The sequence below is a fragment of the Trachinotus anak genome, unplaced genomic scaffold, assembly GCF_046630095.1.
Source record: "Trachinotus anak isolate AG129_WGS33_773 ecotype Australia unplaced genomic scaffold, CSIRO_AGI_Tana_v1 ptg000015l, whole genome shotgun sequence".
Taxonomy (NCBI): domain Eukaryota; kingdom Metazoa; phylum Chordata; class Actinopteri; order Carangiformes; family Carangidae; genus Trachinotus; species Trachinotus anak.
Genome location: NW_027273866.1, coordinates 17,515,375 through 17,540,856, shown reverse-complemented (window position 1 = coordinate 17,540,856; position 25,482 = coordinate 17,515,375). Strand labels below are relative to the sequence as shown.

Below are 25,482 nucleotides of genomic sequence, written 5' to 3'. Positions count from 1 at the left end.
AGTGTCATACTGCCCTCATCCGTCCTGTTAGACCCACATCTCTAGTAACTACGACTTCTTTGTACCTTCAGTATTTACAGTTCTGTAGAAAAACAAGCACCGTCATAGTTTCAGAACTGGAGCATCGACTTGGTGCTGAAGGATCAGTTCTGGTGACAGAGTTTTAAATTAGACCTGGAATGTGTGAATTCAACATGTCAGCTGTGGAAGTTTTTCTGACTTTAATAGAACCAAGGCATGATGTGATGATGATCTATAGATTTTTACACATTTGAATAATAATCTTATTATGGATATTGGATATTCCATAATGTTCTTGAGTGTTTTTTGAAATGTTAAATTTGATATGTTTGAAGCATCTCTACAGTGAGAAGAGTTATTAAAAAGTTTATTGCTTTTGATTAAACTTCCTCAGCTTTCTTTAGATTCTGTAATTCCTGTGGTTTTTTTTTATTTTTTGTTTTTTTTGCTTCTTTTGTTTCTTTTGATGCTTTTTCAAATGAGATCTGTGGAGCTGTTAGAGAGGCATCACTGTATGAAATGTGACCTATTAAATTTAGATGTGATTTGATTAGTGGAAGCGTTTGAAAGCGAGACAGAAATAGAACGATAGTAAAAGCAATCTAGGCGGGAAAAGAGGGAAGTTGATTAGAAGCAGCTGATATTATAAAGTGAGAAACACTCAATTACAGAAGACAGTGTCAGCCATATTCCAGTGTCTTATTTACCCGCTTTATTACGCTAAGAAGCAGCCTGACCTTTAAGGTGATATGAGAGAATTACAGGCGAACATCAGTCACTGCTTATTAAAGCAACGCCTCATAACCTGCTGCCTTCATCTCTATGCCTCATATCTGATAATGTGAGGCCACAACCTCAGGTTAAAACACCTGACCTGACTACACACAGGTGAAACTCTAATGAAACACACACTGAGATAATGCCACAGGAGTCCTGACCAATCACAGCCTCACTGACCACCAGCTCACCTGCTGCAGATCATCCATTCATCATGTATGAGGGACATTGTGTTATTCCTATATATTTGTGTTTAAAATATACAGGATGTGACTGCAGCACAAGACCCACATTTCAAAATAAAAGTTAGCTACTGAGTATTATCCTGGATATTTCCTTAATTTTCCTTAATCCCCCCCGCCCCCCCAGACTAAAAGGATCCAGACTAAAACTGTGCACACACACCTCCACAAAAGTTTTCTTTATTAATCACAATCAACTTTAAAGTGTGCCACTTTAAGGCGCCTCACGCTCCGCCCACAACACTCCACATTTAACCACAAATGGAGTTCCTGCACAATCTCCCGTCAGCTTTGTTTTTATAGATCCAAACTGTGGCATGGGCGGTGGTGTACGCCTCTGTCAGTCATAGATGAGGGTGTGGTTCTGCTGTTAAGAGACACTGGTGCAGAACCTCAGATCATGTACAGAGCCTCGGATCATGAAGGGAACCTTGGATCATGTAGAGAACCTTCCGTCATGTAGAGAACCTCAGATCATGTACAGAACCTCCCGTCATGTAGAGAACCTCAGATCATGTACAGAACCTCCCATCATGTAGAGAACCTCAGATCATATAGAGAGCCTCGGATAATGTACTTAACCTTGAATCGTTTAGACAACCTCACATCATGTACAGAACCTCACATCATGTTCTGAACCTCAGATCATATAGAGAACTTCAGATCATTTACAGAACCTCCCGTCATGTAGAGAACCTCAGATCATGTACAGAGCCTCAGATAATGTTCTGAACCTCAGATCATGTAGAGAACTTCAGATCATGCATAGAACTCTGTTCGTGTACAGAACCTTGGGTCATGTAGAGAACCTCACATCTCGTACCAAACATCACATCATGTTGAGAACCTCAGATGATGTTTGTGATGACAGTGTGGTGACAGACGTTACGTCTGTCCAGAGACTGCAGATAAAATCCAGATGTTTATTAACGTGCTATGTCCCTGAAAAATGAAGTCTTGATGAAATCAGTGAATAGACTGAGGGCCTGAGTCTTGTGGTTCACACATTAAAAACATGAGGGGAATTTGAAGACAAGCACGTATAACTGACAGGTGATCTGAGAAGAAAAAAACAGGTGTAATGTTCTCTGCTGCTGGGCTGTACTCTGAATCAGTTGGAACTGACTTAGAATGTCTTTTATTTAGACCATATAGGGGAGCAGGAGTAGTGAAACCTTTTGGCTATTACAGGTCAGTATGATCTAATCATGTATGTTACGTGTGTAGTGTGAAATTATATCTGCTTTTTAACTGGATTCTGTCATATCCTCAGTTTTCACCAGGACATCTCAGTTGGTCAACTTCAGAGTTTTGATCGAGACAAGAACATCTCGTTCCTGCTGAAGGAGCTCGACGCTCTGAGAGAAATCAACAAGAAGGTAAATATGAATACATTTACATCATATTTGCATTTAGTCTGCCAGATGTTTTTATCCAAAGTGAGGGACATCACAAAAGCTTCAGTGCAGTCTTGTGTGCCGGGATGGTGATGACAGACCACATTCATCAGAGGAGCACAGTGGAGGAGAAGGAGCATCAGGCTGAATGACTGAGTTCAGACCCAGAGTCTCTCTGAAGGCAGCATCAGGGACTGGATCTGGTTCAATGCCAGGGGGAGTTAGTGGAGGTGGATTAGGAGCAGAGTGATGAAGAGGACTGTCTGTAAGGGTTTCAATGTGAGTGAAGGGAGGTCTGTCAGGAGACCATTACAGAACATACACATACAGATACATGTACACACATGCACATTGAATTGAATTATTTATTTCTTATACGCTCAACAGACAATTGTTATCAGCACAAGTGACCAATCTGGCTGCTTCTTCCTCTGTTGTCTCAACTAATGATGACATCTGTGACGTTTATCTGAAACATCCTGTGAATCACACTGGAAGCAGCTCCAGACATCAACCTGAAAGGTTTGGGTTCAGGTTCTGGTCCTGGGTTCCTGTAGTGGAGACCAGTAGCAGGACCATGAGTGAGGTCTTCACTGGTATACTAACACCTGACTGTGTTTCAGCTGCAGGACAAGCTGGTTCAGAAGGAGCAGGAACTGCAGAGGAGGGAGGTGGAGGAGGAGCTGAGGGAGGAGCAGAGGGAGGCCCGAGGCTGGGAGAGACCTGCTGGTGAGGGGAGGGGGGCTTAGAAGGGGGAGGAGGGGTTGGGGTATAGAGTATGTCACAGTTTACTCTCCTCTTAATCAGAACTGATCCAACCTCAACTTCTTAAATATTTGAATATTTTTCATGCACACTGTTCAATACCAACAAACACACACACACACAGTTCTGTTAAACTAACAGCTGCTTTGTTAACTGTCACCTCGTTACCACTGCTGTTGTTTTAATTAGTGTGTGTGTGTGTGTGTGTGTGTGTGTGTGTTTGTTTGTTTTTAACCAGCAATCGTACTGAGATGTGATATTTATTTAACTGAGCTGTGTGTGTGTTTGTGTGTGTACTTCTATCTTTGTGAGGACCAGTTTGAGTCACAGACTTACAAAGTGAGGACATTTTTCCACACACCTTCACCTGGAGTCAGGTTCAGGTTAGAATCAGGTTCAGGTTAGAATCAGTTGGTGTTTATTGATCAATGATTATTGTTCATTATCAATCGGTGATGTAACAAGGTGTGAACACTGACTCCTGTGATATGAAAAAACTGATCCTGAACAGAACTTCAATAAACTGATCTGTAACGAGAACCTCTCCTCCTGTCTCCTCCTCTCCTCTTTTTCTCTCCTCCTCCTGTCTCCTCCTCTCCTCTCCTACACTCCTTCTCTCCTCCTCTCCTCCTGTGTCCTCCTCTCCTCTCTTCCTCTCCTCTCCTCCTCTCTCCCCTCCTCTTCTCCTCCTCTCCTCCTCCTCTCCTCTCCTTGTCTCCTCAGCGATGTTGGAGGAGGTGTTGGTGGCTCAGAAGTACAGAGATGAGGCTCTGATGTCACGACTCCTGCTGGCCAATGAAGAGAGAGACGAGGCTCTGCTTCGTGGACGCCGACTGCAGCAAGCTGCTGAGTATGACCCAATCACTGGCCTCTGATTGGTCCAGACAGAACGACATCAGCAATGGAGGATGACATGTTAAATATGTTGTTTTTGCTGCAGACAGATTGATGATCAACTTTATTGATCTTGATTGTTGACCTTTGACCTACAGGGTCTCTGTCATGTTTTCATGCAGAAGAACCAGAGAACAGTAGGACTGCATCAGACTACAGACCTGCAGAGGGTGGTCTGTGCAGGTTCAGGTCTCTGGGTCTGAACAAACTCCTCTCCTCCTTCCACTTCTCCTCTCCTCCTTTCTCTTCATTATTCACCTCCTCAGTCTCATTAAAATCTGTGAAACGAGCTCCTCCTGTTCAAGGAGCCACAAATACACCAGAAAATCTAATTAGAGATAATACACACCCCTCCTCCCCCTGCCCAATCCCCTCACCCCCCTCACACACACACACACACACACACACACACACACACACACACACACACACACACCCCATCACACCTCCCCCCCAGGATGAGAGGGTAATTGATTTTGGAGGCCACAATCCTTTTTATGAGGGACAGAATATGGAAGAGCATGTTCCATCTGTCAGGACTGAGAGTGTGAGTGTGAGTGTGTCTGTGTGTGTGTGTGTGTGTGTGTGTGTGTGTGTGTGTGTGTTTTCCTAATGGAAAGAGCGGCCTGTAATACCTCTGTAAATGTGTGTGTTTTGTGTGTGTAGGCTGAAGTGTGTGTATGAATAATGTGAAGCTGTCACTGTTTGTTTTTCTACATTTTATTCATCAAACAATGAAGATCAGTTCTCATCTTCATCAGTTCATCAGCTGATTATTACTCTAAACATTGTTTTCAGTTCAGTTATGTTCAGATAAAGAATGACGTATGTGTCTGAAGTTATTATGTTCTTTATCAATAATCTGCTGGTTATTTCTCAATTAATCAACTAATTGGTTCATAAAATGTCATAAAAAGGTGAAGATGATGATAAAGTTTCTGAGAGAAGAAGAAGAGATTCAGTTCAGTCTGATATAAAACACAGAAGAAGAGAAAGTCTTGGAGGATGAAAGTGTTGATAATAACCAGGAGAGCCTATAGAACCTGTTACCTGTTGACATGTAGACAGGTGTGGTCAGGTGTGTTCAGATTGTAGTCTTCCGAGAGGAACCCTAGACTGAAGTAGACCTGATTCCAATTAGATCTGATCCTGAAGGTCACAGTTCACACTCACAGTTTTCTCCCGTGATGATGATGATGATGATGATGATGATGATGATGATAATGTGCAGATCCCACTCGAGTATGAAATCACTGGCTCCTGTACTATCACTGCTTTGACCTGCAGTGATAGTACAGGACCCCACCAGACCTGATTAAACTGGAACTGGATCTCATTTGGACCCAGCCTGACTTGGGTCCTGGGTCGGTTCTTAGTTACAAGGAACTGAATAGACCTCAGAAAACCTGTAGTCCACCTTTGAACTGGAGCTTGGACTGTGAGCAGCACCAGTGTTGGACCAATGGTCTGGAGTCTGAATGGGACCAGATCCCTGGACCAGGTGAAACCGGCTGTTGTCGGATCTTTTCAGTTTCTCTCTTCTCGTTAGTGTGAAGCTCTGACTCAACATCTATCAACCACACAGTCATCTTTTCTTTCCCGCTCTAACTTCTCCAATTGTTTCATCTGAATATTCTTTAGAGCAGTGTTTCTCAAAGACTGGAGGTCCACGAGTAATTCTGTTAAAATCTTTTGTGAGCTCAGAGCCTGGTAGTGAGGAGTGTGTTAAATTCAAACATTTCTATTTGAATTGGTTGTTTTACAGTGTTGTTGGACTTTACATCAGAAATGATCAGCTGGATATTTGAAATGAGATGCTAATAGTTCGCCTGTCCAGAGACTGTGCTAAACTCCACCACTCCAGTTGTGTATTAACTATCAGACCTGGACCAGTGGATCCAGACCTGGACTGGTGGATTAAGACCTGTTCAATTAAGAGAAAATCAAAAGAAACCCCTGACACTATGGAGTGTGCCAAATTTTAACAGTGATGTCATCACCACGACTGCGACTTGTGTGTTTGACAGTGCGTGTGATCGTTCTGACAGAGCTGCTGTGAGTGAGGCTCTCCACAGTTAAACTGAAGGTGCCTTGTTGGTTTAGGGGAGTTAGGTCCAGGAGTTAGATTTTAACGGTTCAGTCCTTGGTGTGAAAAAGTGTGAGATACACTGATTCAGTGCAGTTATGAATTTTTGCCAAAAAGCAAATAATCCAGAAATGAAGTGAAGTCAGTGCAGTGGACCTGTGTGTTTTTTTCTTCTTCTCTCTCCTTATCATCATCCTGTCACCCCTCAGACTAATGTCATGGTCCCCTCCAGGATCCTAAACGTCAGGTTGGCAACCGCTGCTTTAAAAGTAAAAGTTTACTATCTCTGTCTTGATGCAGAATTGGTGCTGACTGTGGTTTCATGTGGAAACTCTGCCCATGTCACGTGTGGACGACCTCATGTCTCTGTACATTTATCCTGAAAACACAAACCTGAAATATTCAGTCCGACGTGAAACTTTTCAGAAAAGAAGATTTTATTCTACTTGGATCATTTGATCCCACTAATGGCAGTGGCTGTGTTTCTGTTGAGTCGAGGTGTGAGTGGGAGTGTTAATGATGGCTGTGGAGCGAGCTGAGCCGAGCCGAGCTGAGCCAGGTTGGATGGGCTGTAAGCAGGGTGTTAGAGGAGCTTTATTGGAGGCGGCCAGTCTTTCATTACCTGCTGTTCCCTGCAGAGTGGAGCCGCCTCGGCCACCTTATTACAGTTTATTACAGCAAAACAGCAGCAGGCTAAATGAAAAGAGCTTCCCAGGAGGAGAGACAGGAGATCAGCTAGTTACCAGCTCCACGTCCACCATTATGACTGCTGTCAGAGGGAGAAATAAACTCCTGAACAGAGTCCGCTCAGCGACGCCCTCGCAGCCTTACAATGGTTTTAAAATGATGGATAGCTTCAGGTGGACTTCAGGGAGTGAAGGACAAAATTACTGCACAGCTGCTGCAGCCGTGGAGCTCAGGTCATCTACCAGGCTGCTGCAGAGGTCCAGCTTTAATTTGGTCAGCAGCAGGATCACTTGGGGGACAGGGCCGGATTAGAATGAGACCCTGATTCACCCGCCTCACCCCGTGTTCTACAACTTACAAATGCAAGTAAAAAAAGACAAAAGGACCTTATAAGCTTAATAACAACCGAAAATTTTGATTAGAAGCCAATTAAAAAGTAAAACAATCTTTAAACAGTGTAAACTGTAAGAAGAAGCTACAGTCTGGATAAAAAACATGGATTGTTGGTGACTGAACACTGAGTTGGACATAAACCTTTAAATGACACAGGGCTCTCAGTCCAGGATGTATTTAGTTTACAGGTGAGATGTCGGTAGTTTTCAGGTGAGTTGTCAGGTGAGATGTCAGGTGAGATGTTGTTAGTTTTCAGGTGAGATGTTGGTAGTTTTCAGGTGAGATGTCAGGTGAGATGTTGGTAGTTTTCAGGTGAGATGTCGGTAGTTTACAGGAGAGATGTTGGTAGTTTACAGGAGAGATGTCGGTAGTTTTCAGGTGAGATGTCGGTAGTTTTCAGGTGAGATGTTGGTAGTTTTCAGGGTTAGGGTTAGTTAAGTTGGGTCGTCCCTTATTTACATCTCGTGAAGGTGTTTTTTTGCTGATTTTGTGCTGGCTGAGATCAGAGAATCCATAGATTGTTAATATAAAGCACAGATACACAAACACAATGTGTTTTACTAACAACTGAAAGTGCCTGTGTTTTTTGTCAGGTTGGAGAATTTGACCCTGGAGGACACCAACATGGTAAAAACACTTGTTTGGTTGCAGTTTGTAGTTTTAGAGTTTCATTGTTTCACACGTTATTGATAATCTGATCAGTTTTCTGTTTTTTATGGTCAGGATGTGGATGAGCTCCTTCAGTGTGTCTGTGATGCCGACTCCGTCCAGGAAGTCGGACAGTTTGGTTCGATTCTGGTTCAGCATCTGCAGTTGGCACAGAAACGACGGAATGACATCACTGCTCAGGAGATGAAGGCTGTAATGGAGGAGAGAGACGGCTGTGTTGCCAGAGTGAGTCCACTTACCTGTCTGTCTGTTTCCCTGTAAAGGAAGGTGGGAGTCCTCGCTACTGAAAACTTCACATATGCTAAATCCAATAAAGTTTGTATCCAACGATTCTGGAAGAGGGGATGAGGAGGCCGCCAACGGAGGGCCAACATCCCTCTTGTCACTGTCAGACCAACAAACACTGAGGTGTCATTCAATAGGAACAGTTTCAGACAAAATAGCACTTTGATATCAAGTAAGTCAGATAAGGTTGGAGATACCATTTTCCAGAAATGCACTATCCCCAAGTAGCTCTCGGGGAAGGGAGCCTGTGTTCCCATTAGAGCTGGCAGTCAGGAGAGGATTTGAGCTTTGTCAGATAGAGCTTCCTGGGAGCAACACTCAACCTATGCAGAAATTTGAAGTATATCAAGTTGTGGTTGGGATTTTCGAAGGTACCATAACAGCCACAGTCGGCTCTTGGTTTGTTGCTTCAGATGGGATTTTAGAAAACTGGTCTACGTATGATTCACATCTCTATCTTGGAGGTGTTCACCTTTCCCTTGCACATAAAATGTTTCAGGGTCTCTACTACGTAGAGCGGGTCCTCATTTGGTGATTTTTGAAAATGTTTTGTTGTTTCTTAACCTCGAAGCAAGAGGAGGCCAAACCATTGAAACAGTGTTTTCTCATTTGTTCATGGTATTAAGAAATCAGCTGTCAGAACATGTTGCATCAATGAGTAATTTACAGTGTTGTTGTTTATGGGTTAGTTTGGGCTGGGGTGGAGGGGGGGATTCATGTAGCTCATCTCTAAAAGAAACTGGACATCAGTGAGGCAGGAATGAAGACGTGAGAGTAAACTGTACGTGTGTGTGAACAGAGACTGTCTGGGACCAGTGAAGGTTAATAACAGAGGGAATCTGTGTATCTGGTATGAAGTGGGTGAGAAAGGTTGAAGGTGAACATACACATCTGCTCCTGTGTCCTGGAGGAAAGGCACGGTCAGAATCACTGGTGGTGTAGATGGATACAAACACCACCTTTCTTCCAGTAATGATTGTCTTGATGAAGGAGACCTGACTATCTCCACTCTTGAACAGCTTCTGTTATTAAAACAGGAGACATCGAGATTCAGGTATAAATGTTTGAGTTGTTCTCGTACCAATACCAGTATCAGAAACGCCCCTGGTACGGCCTAGAATACTGGATCAGGACTCTGTGAGTCTCTGCACTGATCTGATAACATGTAATTATTACAAATATTAATAAGATGTATAGTTTCACACCCAGATAATACAACAGTTTTCCAAGAAATCACTTGTTCTTCTCCACTCTAAAACAGTCACCTATACAGGAAATTGCTCTGTGCAGCTGCTGGAAATTACAACCATTTCAGAGCAGAGAAGAAGAAGTGATTTCTGGTAACGGTTAATGTGAAATGTAAAATGTCAAAGATGTGCGAAGTGTCTGACAAACACAGGAGCTTGTTCCTGAACTCTTGAAAGACTTCCTGGTTTCCTGAGGTCCTGCAGATCTCAGCACAGTCTGATGACCTGAGTTAGTTTCATGTCAGACCTGAGTCCTGTTGGTTCAGTCTGTCTGCAGGAAACATGTCTCTATGTTGTCTGTTTAACCCGGTTGGTGGGGTGCAGCATGATGGTCACTGTGGCCGCCGGGTTACAGTGGCCTCAGCAGCCCAAACCTCAAATATTTGCAGTTTCAATCTGAACATGAATATTTTGAATGGTGAGAAAACAAAGTGGTGAGGAGACAAATATTGAGTTGACCTGACAACGCTGACATGGAGGCTGATGTTTGCTCAACACCTGCTGTTTATACACCTATTTGTCTGCTCACACCTGTGTGTGTGTGAGAGAGTGAGAGAGAGAGAGAGAGAGCAGTACTCATACTGCCTGTATATATGTGTGTTATTTGAATGTGATAACTCAGCTGAATATTTGCCTGTAGTTAAATCAGATGGACACTCTGCAGGTGTGTTTCAGAGAACAGCCTTGTTCGACTTGGATGACATCACCTGAAGGGTTAGATAGATGAGGCTGGAGAGTGGCTTCGGATCCAGCCTGACTCAGACCACATCTTTTATTTGTTTTTCCTGGCCCAGGGTTTCTGGGCATTTTCAGGCTCCGTCTACACTTGGACCAGAACCCAGTTGTGTCCCTCAGACAGTCTACCACTGACCATCATAAGATCAGCTGATGTTCATTTAGATAAAAACATTTTATATGAACAGCCTCCATCTGGTCCAAATGTAAATGAGATGTTAATCAGGACGTGCTTTGATCAACACCACAGCAGCAAATACAACAGCAAACAGCAAATTCACTATAAATTAATAGTAAATACAAGTTCTGTGGAAACACAAAAACAGCTTAAACCAGACAGAAGGAGATAAAAATCAGGTCCACACATGTTCTTCATAGAGTTAAATAGTTGTTTAAATAGTTTCTATTTATTTCTGAGCACACTGGTTTCTCCTGTTAATTGACTGTATTTGTTTTATTTGTTCTCCTGCACTTCATCCGTCAGACCTGGTGTGTAGAGCAGATGCCTCTGTGGTTCAGACTGTTTTCATCTGATCTGAGTCTTTGATTAAAATCAGGATAAAGTGTCAATAAATAATCAATAAATGAAGAAGATCCAGACTCAGATTAAAAAGTTAAAGTCTGAAGAAGGAAATCCAGACTTTCCTCTGCCCGTTTCTCTGATTATTATCGAAGTTCAGTTCACAGAGTTTATTAAAAAAACCTGCAGAGTGCTGGATTTATTACCCACAATTCATCTGGATTCATATACCGCTCTCTGTGGGAGGATACGGGGGGGGGGGCTGAGAAAGCAGAACGAGTAGAAATGAAAGAAGATGAGAGGTCTGACTGATGGAGGGATGACTGAGAGAGAGGAGGTGGAACTCCCAGTATGCTTTGTGGTGGGTGGTGGGCTCAGATGCTCCGCCTCCTCCTGGTGCGTCTAATGAAGGAAAAAAAAAAGATCAGATCAGAAACCTTCATCTGTTTCCTCACTGTGACTGACAGACTGCTATCACCATGACAACAGACCTGCAGCAGCATGGCTGAACACTGTAACCAAGGCAACAGTTGTCAGGGGAGCAGAGAAGGAGGGATGTGATGGTACTTTACAAATGGAGCTAAACCTCTGCAAGAAGTGGTACCTGCACAGGTGATGAAGCGTACTTGTAGAAATGAAGTGGTGCTTGTAGAAATGAAGCAGTATTTATAGAGGTGAAGCGGCATTTGTAGAAATGAAGTGGTACTTGTAGAGGTGAATCGGTATTTGTAGAAATGAAGTGGTACTTCTAGAAATTAAATGGTATTTGTTGAAATTAAGCAGTATTTTTATAGAAATGAAGTGGTACTTGTAGAGGTGAAGCTGTGCTTGTAGAAATTAAGTGCTACTTGTAGAAATTAAATAGTATTTGTAGAAATGAAGCAGTATTTTTACAGAAATTAAGTGGTACAAAAGCCTGAGTCTCAAGCCATGAGTCCTGAAGAGAACAATGGAGAGGCCTACATGTCCCTCCATTAGCCTGAGCCAGAGTTGGTCGACCATTTGAACAACCCCCCCCCCCCCGGATTCACAACTAGGTGTGAATCAGAGTTTGAACGTAAACTCAGCACAGGCATTGGCCGAGGCCAGGCACTCTCAGCAGGGATCCCCGGCGACGTCACTCAGGTGAAAAAAAACAGCACCGCAACCCTCTGCCGTTGCTTATTCCCATGCACCAGTTACAGTAGAGAGCTACTCCAGCTCTCTCCGCGACTCGGCTGCTGAAAGGGAGCAATCTTGGCTCCTACTCACGTGACTTCGTCACCATCCCCCCCCTCTCTCTCCCTCACACACACAGTTAGTAATTAATGTTTGTTTTAGTTATAGTTGAATTATAATCGGTTTAATATCAAGTAATGTTATTTTTAATAATTATTACTCTTAATAAATCCTGTTATAATTTAATTTGTCGTTGTCTGTGATTGTTGTGACTATATTTGTGATAACAGTTGGATTCAGGACAGTCAGTGCTCGAATTTACCCTTCAACCAACCTTCTGAGGCTGTATTTTGAGCCATCAGTTTGGTCATTGGTCCCTGGTGACAGGGTGTTGCCCAGAGGTTACTACTTGTAGTAAACATCTATATATATATTGGTGATTATCACTGATAATCATTAATATTATACGCCAATAACCAAATTGCCCCTACCTGTGCACAACAAGTGGTACTTGAAGCTGTACTTGTAGAAATGAAGCTGTACTTGTAGAAATGAAGTTGTATTTGTAGAAATGAAGTGGTACTTGTAGAGGTGAAGCTGTACTTGTAGAAATGAAGTGGTACTTGTAGAGGTGAAGCGGTACTTGTAGAAATGATGTATTTGTAGAAATGAAGTGGTACTTGTAGAGGTGAAGCTGTACTTGTAGAAATGAAGTGGTGCTTGTAGAAATGAAGCGGTACTTGTAGAAATGAAGTGGTGCTTGTAGAAAACAAGCGGTATTTGTACAAATGAGTGGTGCTTGTAGAAATGAAGTGGTGCTTGTAGAAATGAAGTGGTATTTGTACAAATGAAGAGGTACTTGTAGAAATTAAGTGGTACTTGTAGAAATGAAGCTGTACTTGTAGAAATGAAGTGGTACTTGTAGAGGTGAAGCTGTACTTGTAGAAATGAAGTGGTACTTGTAGAGGTGAAGCGGTACTTGTAGAAATGATGTATTTGTAGAAATGAAGTGGTACTTGTAGAGGTGAAGCTGTACTTGTAGAAATGAAGTGGTATTTGTAGAAATTAAATGGTATTTGTAGAAATGAAGCTACTTGTAGAAATTAAGTGGTGTTTGTCGAAATGAAGTGGTACTTGTAGACGTGAAGCTGTACTTGTAGAAATGAAGTGGTGCTTGTAGAAATGAAGTGGTACTTGTAGAAATGAAGTGGTACTTGTAGAAATGAAGTGGTGCTTGTAGAAAACAAGCAGTATTTGTACAAATGAGTGGTGCTTGTAGAAATTAAGTGGTGCTTGTAGAAATTAAGTGGTATTTGTAGAAATGAAGTGGTGCTTGTAGAAATGAAGCGGTATTTGTAGAAATGAAGTTGTATTTGTACAAATGAAGCGGTACTTGTAGAAATGAAGTTATATTTGTAGAAATGAAGCTGTACTTGTAGAAATGAAGTGGTACTTGTAGTAAACAAGCGGTATTTGTACAAATGAAGTGGTACTTGTAGAGGTGAAGCGGTATTTGTAGAAATGAAGTGGTACTTGTAGAAATGAAGTGGTACTTGTAGAAATTAAATGGTATTTGTAGAAATGAAGCTACTTGTAGAAATTAAGTGGTGTTTGTCGAAATGAAGCGGTATTTGTACAAATGAAGTGGTGCTTGTAAAAATGAAGTGATACTTGTAGAAATGAAGAGGTACTTGTAGAAATTAAGTGGTACTTGTAGAGGTGAAGCTGTACTCGTAGAAATGAAGCTGTATTTGTAGAAATGAAGCGGTATTTGTAGAAATGAAGTGGTGCTTGTAGAAATGAAGTGATACTTGTAGAAATTAAGAGGTGCTTGTAGAAATTAATATTTGTAGAAATGAAGCAGTACTTGTAGAAATTAAGAGGTGCTTGTAGAAATGAAGTATTTGTACAAATGAAGTGATGCTTGTAGAAATGAATATTTGTAGAAATGAAGCAGTACTTGTAGAGGTGAATCAAACCTTTAAACCTGCATCAGTTTCAACACACCTCCAGCTTTACTTTTCCTGCCTCCACCCCCCTCTCCCCCATAGCCTCTACCCCTGTAACTGCCCCCCTCCCCATTAACCCCTCCAAACTCATGGCTGTATTCGTATCGGTTCAGTATCACCCAGCCCTCTGTCACTAACCCTCACCACTATTGCTACTACTCCATCTTTTAACACCCCGCCCCTCAGCGTTAACACCACCCCTTCACAGTAACACCTTAATCCCGCCCTCGCTCTGCCACTGCGCTGTGCTGAAATATGTTTCAAATGCTGCCGTAATCCTCGGAGGAGAAGAAGAGAGAGAGCACTCCACGCTGGAGAATCCCCACCTCACCACTCCACCCCCACTGCTCACCGATCCCTCGTTCCCTCTCCTCATCTCTCAGGGATTATCTCCCACCGCAACCAGGACTTCTGGGAAATATTAGAAATGGGGAGAGGGGTCTCCTAGTCATTGTCTACCTACCTCTCTTGCGCTCTCTCTCCAGCTGTCTCATATGAAAGCTGCAGGTTTCTGCTTTTTATTGAGTTAATATCACATAATTACAGGTTATTACAGGTTATTAAAGCTCACCTGGACCTGCTCCACTCCACACACTCCGAATGCAGCACTAACAGGGAGGTTGTTGGGTTGATTCCCATAGGCAGGCGGCTCTTTAGGTGCCTGCAGGTCCTGAAAAGAATTTGAATTTAACAATATATTTTCTATGCTGCTGTCGACAATAACATTAGCTCACAACAGGAGACTGAAGCTAGTCCACTCAACGAATCAAAAATCAGCAAATTATCTATTAATTAATTATTTATGAATTATTCATTCATTAATTGTATTAATCCATCAATTGAATGAATCAATGTCACACTTAGAACTGTAGACCTTTTTATTTATTCTCTGTCATTCTTCGACCAGTGGTGTTGAATTACACATTCAGTCTTTCATTTCATTTGGTGAACGCTGCAGAAATCCTATTAAACCTCTCAGGATGTTTGAACCAATTAGCACCAAAGACAGTTTTCAACATTTTGCCAATCTCTCAGGAAATATCACTGAATCTTTATGTAAAAAATCAGACAGATTTATGGTGTTGATATGTGCATTTCCAGATAAAAATCTGATAATAATCTCATTATAATGTGATAATAATCTGAAAACAATATGATAGTAGTCTGATGATAGTCTGGACAACAACTACAGTTTTGTGTGTAATGCAGGTTCAGCATTTTCTTCCACTAGATCCAGTCATCCTGATCTTAGGTTTCATGGTGAGCTGGAAGTTCCTTCAGTTGTTCAGTCGATCTGTCATTCAGGTGATCAGTCATTCAGTTGATCAGTCATTCAGTCATTCAGTTGATCAGTCAATCAGTTGTTCAGTCGATCAGTCGTTCAGTCGATCAGTTGTTTCCTCTGCAGCAGTGAACCTTCAAACCTCTGAATGAAGACATGGATGTTTCTGACTCTTTCCATTATCAATACATTTAATGTCTTCATGTACAGTCCCTCATTTCCTTTGTGGTGATTTCATCATCAGTTCTGTCAGCAGGTGTGACTTCCTGTCTTCGCCTGGCAGGTCATCATGTGTGTAAAGTGTGAGAGATATGAGGTTTACATTCTGCTGATCAAACTGATCAGATCAATAATGCTGATTGTCTCTCTGCAGTGTAAACGCCTGGAGCAGGATCTGATTCAGGAGAGAGAGCAGAAGTTGAACAAGGTAAACACACACACTCTCTCTCTTGCATATTAACTGGTATCTCTGTGTTGAATGGTGATGATGGGATGTCTTGTCCGTTGTCATGACAACCTGCCGTGGAGACACTGCAGCTTTTGTTTGCCAACAACTTGTTATTCAAACAGGGTCTGTGTGTGTGTGTGTGTTTGTGGTTTTGTTTTTATATACTTATGGGGTCCAATAGCTTCATGGGGACCAAAATGCTGGACCCCACACCATCAAATTGCTGGTCTTGGTTTTAGAGTCCAGGTTAGAATCAAGTTTAGATTAAGGGCTGGGGAAACTTTGTGCCAGTGTCCTCACTACTATAGAAAGACCAGCATGTGTGTATGTCTGTGTGTTAGTGTGTGCGAATCAGAACTTTGTTTCTTCTTCTTTCTCATGAATCACCACTCCCTTAGATTTATCTGGGACCCAACTCCAAGGTTGGGGACCAGTGGACTAAACTATCTTGGTGCAGATGACGTAGTTAAAGTAGCTCCACCAGCAGTAACATGACTCAGGATCAATGATCCAGTCAGTTTACTGCACAATGAAGTACTTTTACTGTGGTACTGTGGCACAGAAGTACTTTTACTCAGACTCAGAACTCAGACTGTTGCTGCTGATGGTTTTCAGTCACAGGGGTCTTTCCTTGGTCCATTGTTGTTTACATTATACAGAAATAACATCATTGTTCCTCATCTATACTTAAGTGTCCACTTTTTTGCTGATGACACAGTTTTATATCCCTCAGACTCCACCCCACCCAGGTCCTGACTCAGTCTGTCTAACGACCTCCAACTATCTCATTAATCACACATTAGTTTTAAATGCAGAAAAAAACAAGCCATGGTTTCTCCACCTCCAGCAGAGACTCTAACCATTAAAACTTTAAATGACTTCATATCTCTCTAATTCATACAAATATTTACGTTAGATGATCTTTCTGGGTTCATATTCATTCATATTCTCTGTATAGAAATAAAGGCCGTCTGTCTTCTACTGGACACTGGACTCATCTCTGTCCTCTGTCACTCTGACGTCCTCACAGTGAAGAAGATTCACTGTCAGAGCTTCAGACCACCTCTCATCTCCTCTCTCTTTGAGTCCCATGTCTGCAGAACATGATCCACTGCTCCACCTCTCATTTCCCTCATGTTCACAGTGATACTGACAGAACTGGTTTCAGGTTCTATGAACCATTTAAATGGAACAAACTGCAAACTGCCCTCAAACTAGACTCTGACTCAGAGGGGGCGCTAGCGAGCAGACGATGGAGTAGGCAGCACAAGCAACATGCTCTGCTGAATTTCAGTTTAAAAGTTCTTTTTAGGCACCTTAAACCAAAAGAAAACTACGACACATCGTTCTGAGTTAATTCCTTTTCAGTTTATGTTATTTTTATTGAGACTCCGTACCGCAAATGGCCTACAATTTCATCAGAGGAACCGACGCAACCGGGCCCAAAGCCTAATGCACAAGTGACTCACCACCCAGGTGTAACACACCTGAGCCTGAGCCGGAAGACCAAATGGACGTCGCGGACCTGAAAGCAGAAATCCTCACGGCGTTTAAAACGGACATAGCTATGCTGCTCAGGTCAGAACTCAAGTCCGCTCTGGCCGAAGATTTTGAAAACATTAAGTAAAAATGGAGCTAGCAAACAATACCGCAGCTATCCGCTCCAACATGGAGACGATGAAAACAACAATGGCACACATGGAGCAGGGGCTCTCGTCATGCTCAGACAACGTGACCTCTCTACAAACAAAAGTGGGGAAACTCGAGACAGAAGTCGGCAACTTGCGGGAGAAATGTCTCGATATAGAAGGAAGAATGAGACGCTCCAACATCCGAATACTAAATGTTCCAGAGACCCCAGGCTCAAGCACACCGACAGCTGTCTCCAAATTATTAAGAGAAGTACTGAAAATAGACAAAGAAGTCCTGATCGACCGGTCTCACAGGGGTCTACAGCCGAGAAGTCAAGAGGGTAAACCCCGTGTCATCGTGGCAAAAGTCCACTACTACCAAGACTGTGCTGACATCCTCCGCCGCGCCAGGGAGTTCAGGCCACTCCGGTTCAAAGGGACCGACATCTCCATTTTCCCAGACTACCCCCTGAGCGTCGTGCAGGCCAGATCCGCCTTCAGCGAGGTGAGGCGACTACTTCGTGGACGAGACGGTGTTAAATACGGCCTTCTCTACCCAGCACGACTCCGGATCACACATAACGGAACTGAGAAGCAGTTTCAAAACACGGGAGAAGCAATGGCCTACATGAAAACCAGAATCCTACTGGACTCTTCAAAAGACTGACCATGAGGTGAAATGAGTGAGAATAGCTAAATTCTACATGAATAAGGTTGGTGCTGTCCCTTCTGTCACGTAAACACATCACCTTGACTGACACTCAACAGGGCCAAATGGCTCCTGTCTGTTCCAGATGAAGAAGTAGAGCACCTAAGATATCAAAATTGTGCTGTTTTTTCACTCTTTTATTTTTGCTTACAACAGATATAATAATTGGACTGGTCAGAATACTGTTGTGTGTCAGTATCATTTTCCTTTCTGTCTATAGCCTTCTCAGCAGACAGTAGAAGAAGTAATCTTTGTTCTGTTTTGTTTTTTGTTTATTAAAAAAAAAAAAAAAGTCAAAGGAAAAATAACCTTTTAATTTGGAACATTTTCTAAGGTGCCTCATACAAAGCTATGTTCTACAGCAGAGTTTGTTCTTTTAGAGCTAGTGTATCCTCACACAAGCACTTAAATGTGTAGATACTACGGCGAGGGGTTTGGGAATCACCTTGTTCTTTCAGGTGATGGTTGGGGATTTACTGTACCTGGGTTTACAATCAGTTTTTTTTTCTTTTTCTCTTGGGTTATTGCTCATGCTTACTTATCTTTTAAAGGTGCTTTCAACATTTTAGAAAGTATAAATACAGGCAGACTTAATGCGCCGCTAGTCTTTCTCTGATTTGAATATGGCTACGACTAACACAGATTTTTTAAACAAATCAGCTAATTGTGATGTAACCTTTGTAAGCTGGAATGTAAAATCCTTGAACCACCCTACTAAAAGAAAGAAAGTATTGAATCATTTGGGAAAATTAAAGGTGGGAATTGCCTTTCTCCAGGAGTCGCATCTCCGAACCTTTGACCATTTTCGACTCAGGGGAGGATGGATTGGGCAATCATATCATTCTAATTTTCATTCCAAATCTAGAGGTGCAGCCATCCTTGTTAATAAGAACATCCCATTTGTTATGTCAAAGGTTGAAACAGACTCCTCAGGGCGTTATATAATTGTAGTGGGCAGACTGTATAACACACCAGTTGTCCTTGCTAATGTATACGCACCACATTGGGATGATAATTCTTTTTTTATAAATTTCTTTGCACATATCCCCAACATGGATACACATTATCTTATCCTTGGAGGGGATATGAACTGCACGTTATCACCTACTCTGGACCGTAGCTCGTCTCGAGCTGCGTCCAAATCCTGTGCAGCATCTCAACTGCAGCTTTTTCTTAAAACGAATGGTATAGGTGATGCGTGGCGTTTTCGAAATCCTACGGCTAGAAGCTACTCCTTCTTTTCTCCGGTCCACGGAACATACTCACGCATAGATTATTTCTTTTTGGATAAAAACCTTCTTTCACTAATAAGAAAGTGTGAGTATCAAGCCATAATTATTTCAGACCACGCTCCCCTGTTGATGACTCTATGTGTACCATTTCCCATGCCAACTATCACCCCTGGCGTCTTAACACTTTACTACTTTCAGATGAAGACTTCATTAAATTTATCTCCTCCGAAATAACTTTCTTCCTCGATCATAACCAGACCCCAGGAATGTCTCCTTTAACAGTGTGGGAATCCATGATGGCGTACCTGAGGAGACAAATAATATCATATAGCACACAACAAAGAAAACGTCACAATATGAAACTTGAACAGCTAACAAATTATATTCTCAAATTAGATACTACACTTGCTGTCACCCCATTTGATGATTTATTCAAATTGCGACTGACTCTTCAAACAGAGTTCAATCTGCTATCAACAAGACACATTGAAAACCTAATAAATAAATCACAGGGTAAAACATACGAATTTGGTGAAAAGATAGGAAAGATTCTTGCCCATCAGCTCCACCAGAAAACTGTGGATAGAACTATAGCTGAGATAAACGATGAATCAGGTACTAAGCATATAGATCACTCTGAGATTAGATTTTACTCGAAGCTGTATGATAGTGAATCTCTTGGCGACCATGGTTTGTTTGATTCATTTTTCAAGAAAATAAATGTCCCCACAATTAATAACCAAACTGCATCCGAGCTAGACAAACCATTTTCGGTACAGGAATTTATGAATGCAATTAAGCTCATGCAAGCTGGAAAATCCCCAGGACCCCATGGGTTCCCGAGCGAATTCTTTAAAAAATTTGCAGACCAGCTATGTCCCATCCTTCTCTCTGTATTTGAGGAATCATACGCCACTGGTTCTCTTCCTCTAACTATGTGACAAGCGATTATCTCCCTTATACCTAAAAAAAGATAAAAACCTTCTAGATTGTGGCTCATACCGTCCCATTTCACTCTTAAATGTAGACAGTAAAATCCTTTCTGTCACTTAGAAGCGGTCTTGCCCTCAATTGTAACTGACGATCAAACTGGCTTTATTACATTAGGTGCCTGCTTAATATTCTTTATGGTCCCATTCCACCTGACATTCCAGAAACATTACTATCACTTGACACTGAGAAAGTGTTTGATCGGGTGGAGTGGGATTATCTCTTTTACACTCTCAAACAATTTGGCTTTGGTGAAAAATTCATCTCTTGGATTAAAGTTCTGTATTCTTCTCCACTTGCAGCTGTTCGAACAAACAATAACCTCTCCTCATACTTCCCTCTCCATCATGGCACCTGACAGGGTTGTCCTCTGTCGCCACTCCTGTTCGTTATTGCGATTGAACCATTGGCTTTAGCGTTACGTGGTGAAATCAATATAAAGGGAATACGGAGATACGACTCGGATAATAAGGTGTCCTTATATGCTGATGATATGCTTTTATATCTGTCTCATCCTTTAACTACTCTACCAAATACTCTCAATCTGCTTGAATAATTCGGCAAAATATCAAGATACAAAATTAACCTACAGAAGTGTGAAATTATGCCAGTGAATATAGCAGCTAAGCAAATCGACTTTGGTTTATTCCCACTTAAAGTCAGTCCACAAAAATTCAAATACCTAGGAATTTGGATAACACATGCCTTTAAAGACATATTCAAAGCAAATTTTTCACCATTATTGACTCGCCTTAAGCAGGATATGGAACGTTGGAGTTTACTCCCTCTGTCATTAGGAGAGAGAATTAACATCATTAAAATGAATGTTTTGCCCAAATTCCTGTACATATTTCAGTGCATTCCCCTACACCTATCTAAATCCTTTTTTATGTCAGTGGATAATTTGGTGTCAGGATTTATATGGAACAAGAAAAGCCCCCGAATACGGAAAAAGATCTTACAACAGCATCGTAAACATGGAGGATTATCCCTCCCTAACTTCCAGTTTTACTATTGGGCTGCCAACATTAGGTCTATGCTGTTTTGGAAAGATTCTTCATCCAGTGACACTACCCCTGAGTGGTTATGAATGGAAAACTCCTCTTGTCTTCATACTTCTTTACACTCACTTCTATGCTCAAAACTTCCTCTTTTGGATTCCATATCAAAATTCACCTCAAATCCAATTGTGAAACATTCTTTTAAAATTCTGACACAGTTCAGACGAAGTTTTTCTGTCAGGGATCTGCCCATTTGTGCTCCTATAACAAAAAACCACCAGTTCATGCCATCAATCATAGACGGTGCTTTTCATGAATGGGCTAATAGAGGAGTTGCCACAATAGAGAATCTATTTATTGATAATATTTTTGCGTCTTTTGATCAACTAAAGCTTAAATTTAACATCCCAAACTCTCATCTCTTTAGAGTTTTGCAGCTCCGTAGTTTCATATCAACATCATTTACTCACTTCCCATCCCAACCACCCAATACCCTCCTAAATTCCATTCTGAAGCTTAATTCTGGTTCCAAAGGGAATATTGGGAACATATATTCCTTACTAAATACATGTAATTTGGAACCTTTGACAACATTAAAGACTCAATGGGAGGGTGATTTGGGGTTTGAACGTCCTGAGGAGATTTGGGAAAGAGCTTTAGATAGAATACATTCCTCTTCAATTTGCTTAAGACAAACAGTTATCCAGTTCAAAGTCATGCATTGCCTTCATTGGTCTAAAGTGAAACTAGCAAAGTTTGCACCTAGCGTTGATCCCATTTGTGATAGATGCAGGCAAGCACCAGCCACCCTCTCGCATATGTTCTGGTTTTGTTCAAAAGTAGACAATTTCTGGCAGTCAATATTTAAAACTTTTTCAGATGTTTTACAAGTACCTATTGAAATTTCTGCCATTACTGCCATATTTGGAATAACTCCACAAGACACTCACCTTAACCGCCAGGCATAGCTTTTGCATCTCTCATAGCGAGGCGATTAATACTTTTTAAGTGGAAGGAGAAACTACCCCCAACCTTTAAGATGTGGATCAATGACCTTCTACACCATTTGGTACTAGAGAAGATTCGTTACTCTACAAGAGGATGTATTCAAAAATTTCATGCTACATGGAAACCTTTTTTGAATTATATAGAGAAATAAGATGTCACTAATTGGTGTTCTATATGACTGATCCTGTATTATGTATAATTTGTAACCCATAAGGACTACTCTCAATCACTTGCTGATTTTCTTTTATTTACTTGTTTATCATGCTGTTTTGTTTTAATTAATAATTATTATTTTTCTTATTATTATTCTAACTATCACTTTTATTTATTTATTTATATAAATATAGATATGTAATGCAAGTGGTTGCATACAAATTTAATCAATACTAGGTTGTCGAATGGTACAGTAATATTGTTGCAGGGATGGGGCTCCGTTGGGTGGGGTGGGGTGGGGTGGGGGGGGGGTGTTTATATTTGTATTATTTCTGATCATCTAAGCTTTTGAATTTATGTACTTTGTACACTACCTCTCCATGTACATATATAAATAAAAAGACTTGGAGCAAAAAAAAAAACTAGACTCTGACTCTGACCCTGAAGACTTTAAAGTTTTATAATTTGTTGTATTTTGTGGTTATTTTAATTGTTTTTGTTAATTATTTGTTTTTTAGTTTGTGTTGTGTAGTTGTGTTGTCTTTGTTGTTCTCAGGTCTCTAATGAGATTAAGTAAAACATGTGATTGAAGTACAGTTATGGTACTAGTAACGGTACTAGTACTTTATTTTGTTATTTTATTTGGTATCAGTTTACACAGTGTACAACTGTGAACAGGACATATACCAGTGTGCAGATTTCTCACTGTAATAACTGAATCACAGTGTCTGTTCTTTCATTCACTCATATGATCAGTTATTCATTTATTCACAGTGATTCTGTCATTGATGGTGCTGAGCTGCAGCTTCCTGTTGTTTTGGTATCAGATCTCCAGTAGAACCACTAGAACCAGTAGAACCAGTTGCTCTCTGTGTCTGTCTTCCTCCTGCAGCTTTGACTGCGTCTGTTTTCTTCTGCTGAAATATATTAAATTTTGTTATTAATGTAGCACTCGCTCTTTTTTCTCTGTGAAGTCTGGTAATTAGGCCCCAGGCTCCAGGGGATTACAGCCTGGAGAGGTTTTTAATTTCACTCAGAAACACCAACAGCTGCCGTTAAACCAGGCAACAGACAGTCACAGAGCCGCTGAAAACCTCCAGGCTGAGACCAGAAACCAGAACTGTAGACTAGACCGCTAAACTGGACCTTTAGACAAGATCATTAATCTGAACCCGAATATCTGGACCAGAACTTTAGACCCCAGATCTCATTTATGAGCCAATGGAGGATCTAGACTCAAAGTGATCACATTTATAAAAGTGCACACACACACACACGCGCACGCGTGCACGCTTTATTTATCACAACCAATTTGAAAATGTGTCACTTTGGCTCCGCCCACAACCAAACCAACTACCTGGGACCTGGGTCTTTAATCCAGACCTTTACTCTAAAACCAGACCAGCAGACGGTTGAAAGTGTCCTGACATGTTGAGTCTTTGTGTTGCAGTGACATGTTAAAGTGACCACAGTAAGAGGAGTTGAAGTGGAAGCTGTAAGAGGCAGTAAGAGGAGTTGAAGTGTGAGCAGTGAGAGGAGCAGGAAGAGGAGTTGAAGTGTCAGCTGTAAGGAGTTGAAGTGTCAGCAGTAAGAGGAGCAGGAAGAGGAGTTGAACTGTCAGCAGTAAGAGCAGCTGTAGTGTCAGCCCTAAGAGAAGTTGAAGTGTCAGCAGTAAGAGGAGCAGGAAGAGAAGTTGAAGTGTTGAAATATCAGGGTCTTGAAATATTAAAGCTGTTTTTAAAGGGTTAATAAACGCTAATAGTAGTTATTGTTGAAAGTATTTTAATAGTTTCATAGTAGTTTTAACACTTGTGATAGTTGTGGTGTAGCAGTAATAATAGTACTAATGTTTGCAGTAATCATAGCGGTAATAATAGTAATCATACATTACTCTCAAGGCTGTTAGTACTGTCAGTACAAGCAGCTGTAGGAGCCATGTAGTACTGTTAACCAGCGGAGTGTCTGTTAACCAGATGACTGGGAGCTTTAACTCCTCACATCAAAGGTCAGAGGTTCCTTTCATTTACTCCTCCTCTCCTCCTGTCCCCCTCTGCACCCCCCCCCATAATCCTGTTGCTCCTCTATGCTGATTAAAGATTCCCCTCCTCCTCACCCACACTCTCCCCACCTCCACATCCTGACCGCCCTCCTCCTCCTCTCCTCATCCTCTTTCGTTGACCTTAACTCCTCATGTTAAAGGCCCAGGCAGGTTAGTTTTATTACCCCCCCCCCCCCCCCCCCCTCTTTCGTTGACCTTAACTCCTCATGGGAAAGGTCACCTCGGTGTCGCTGCTTACTGATCATCTCATTTGGAAATGACTCTGATTAATAAGTGGGCGGCTCTTTTGAAGCGTCTCCTCCGGCCCGGCTGGAGAAGACACATATTGACTTTGTGGGTTTGGTTTCTCTTTTGATGTCTCACTTTAAACTCAGAGACCTTGATGGCTCTAATTAGCATAGAGGAGGAGGAAGAGGAGGAGGTCAGGATCAGGTCCTTAATCCCTGCTGGAGTTGACCTCTACACAGTTTGACCAAAGACACAGTGAGATACACCGTCCTGTAACTGTCGGCCCACAGGTTCGATCCCTGCAGCTGTGTGAGACAGGAGGAGGTGAGGAAATAGGAGACATGTGGATGTAGGAGGTACTGAAGGAGTCCACCTGTGTCTCACCTTAACTCAGATGTTTTCTGGCTCCTGTAGCATTTTGTTGAGCAGGGTTTGATGTGTGAACAGCTGATTTATAAATGTTAATAAATAACAGCTGAAAAACTGAAAATAGTAATTAGTCTAATTGTTCTATAACAGCTGATTGATTTCCAACCATGACCAGGTGACCTGTCAACACCACCTCCACATCCACCCGCTGCTCTTTTCCACCCTCTTTCCACCGTTTGTCATATGCTTCTTATTATATCACTCTATCTCCTGTTTCATAATCAATATCATTGCATTATCATTAATTAATCAATAAGTTGACCAACTTAGAAATCCCTCCACTGAGCTGCAGCTGTTCAGCTTTCTTTTCTTCCCAGAATGCACCTGAAGTCTCAGGTTCAATCCTGACTGTGATGAGCTGCTGCCTTAATAAACCAGGAGCTAAATACAGCTGATAAAATCAAATCCTCCTGATGAAGAGTGTTGA

At 41.7% G+C, this 25,482-nt stretch overlaps 1 protein-coding gene across 5 annotated transcripts in view; it reads left to right on the top strand.

Moving 5' to 3' along the window:
- Nucleotides 1-25,482, top strand: part of mipol1 (mirror-image polydactyly 1) — a 60,440-nt gene that overhangs the window by 18,133 nt on the left and 16,825 nt on the right. For 4 of the 5 annotated variants that reach the window (XM_071498960.1, XM_071498957.1, XM_071498959.1 and 1 more), the window contains 7 exons: nucleotides 2,187-2,231; nucleotides 2,314-2,419; nucleotides 3,061-3,166; nucleotides 3,926-4,052; nucleotides 7,856-7,889; nucleotides 7,986-8,156; nucleotides 15,541-15,594. In XM_071498960.1, coding sequence (XP_071355061.1) covers nucleotides 2,187-2,231; nucleotides 2,314-2,419; nucleotides 3,061-3,166; nucleotides 3,926-4,052; nucleotides 7,856-7,889; nucleotides 7,986-8,156; nucleotides 15,541-15,594 — 643 coding nt within the window. The remainder of the gene's footprint in view (nucleotides 1-2,186; nucleotides 2,232-2,313; nucleotides 2,420-3,060; nucleotides 3,167-3,925; nucleotides 4,053-7,855; nucleotides 7,890-7,985; nucleotides 8,157-15,540; nucleotides 15,595-25,482) is intronic. The other variant, XM_071498958.1, reaches the window with a different exon arrangement.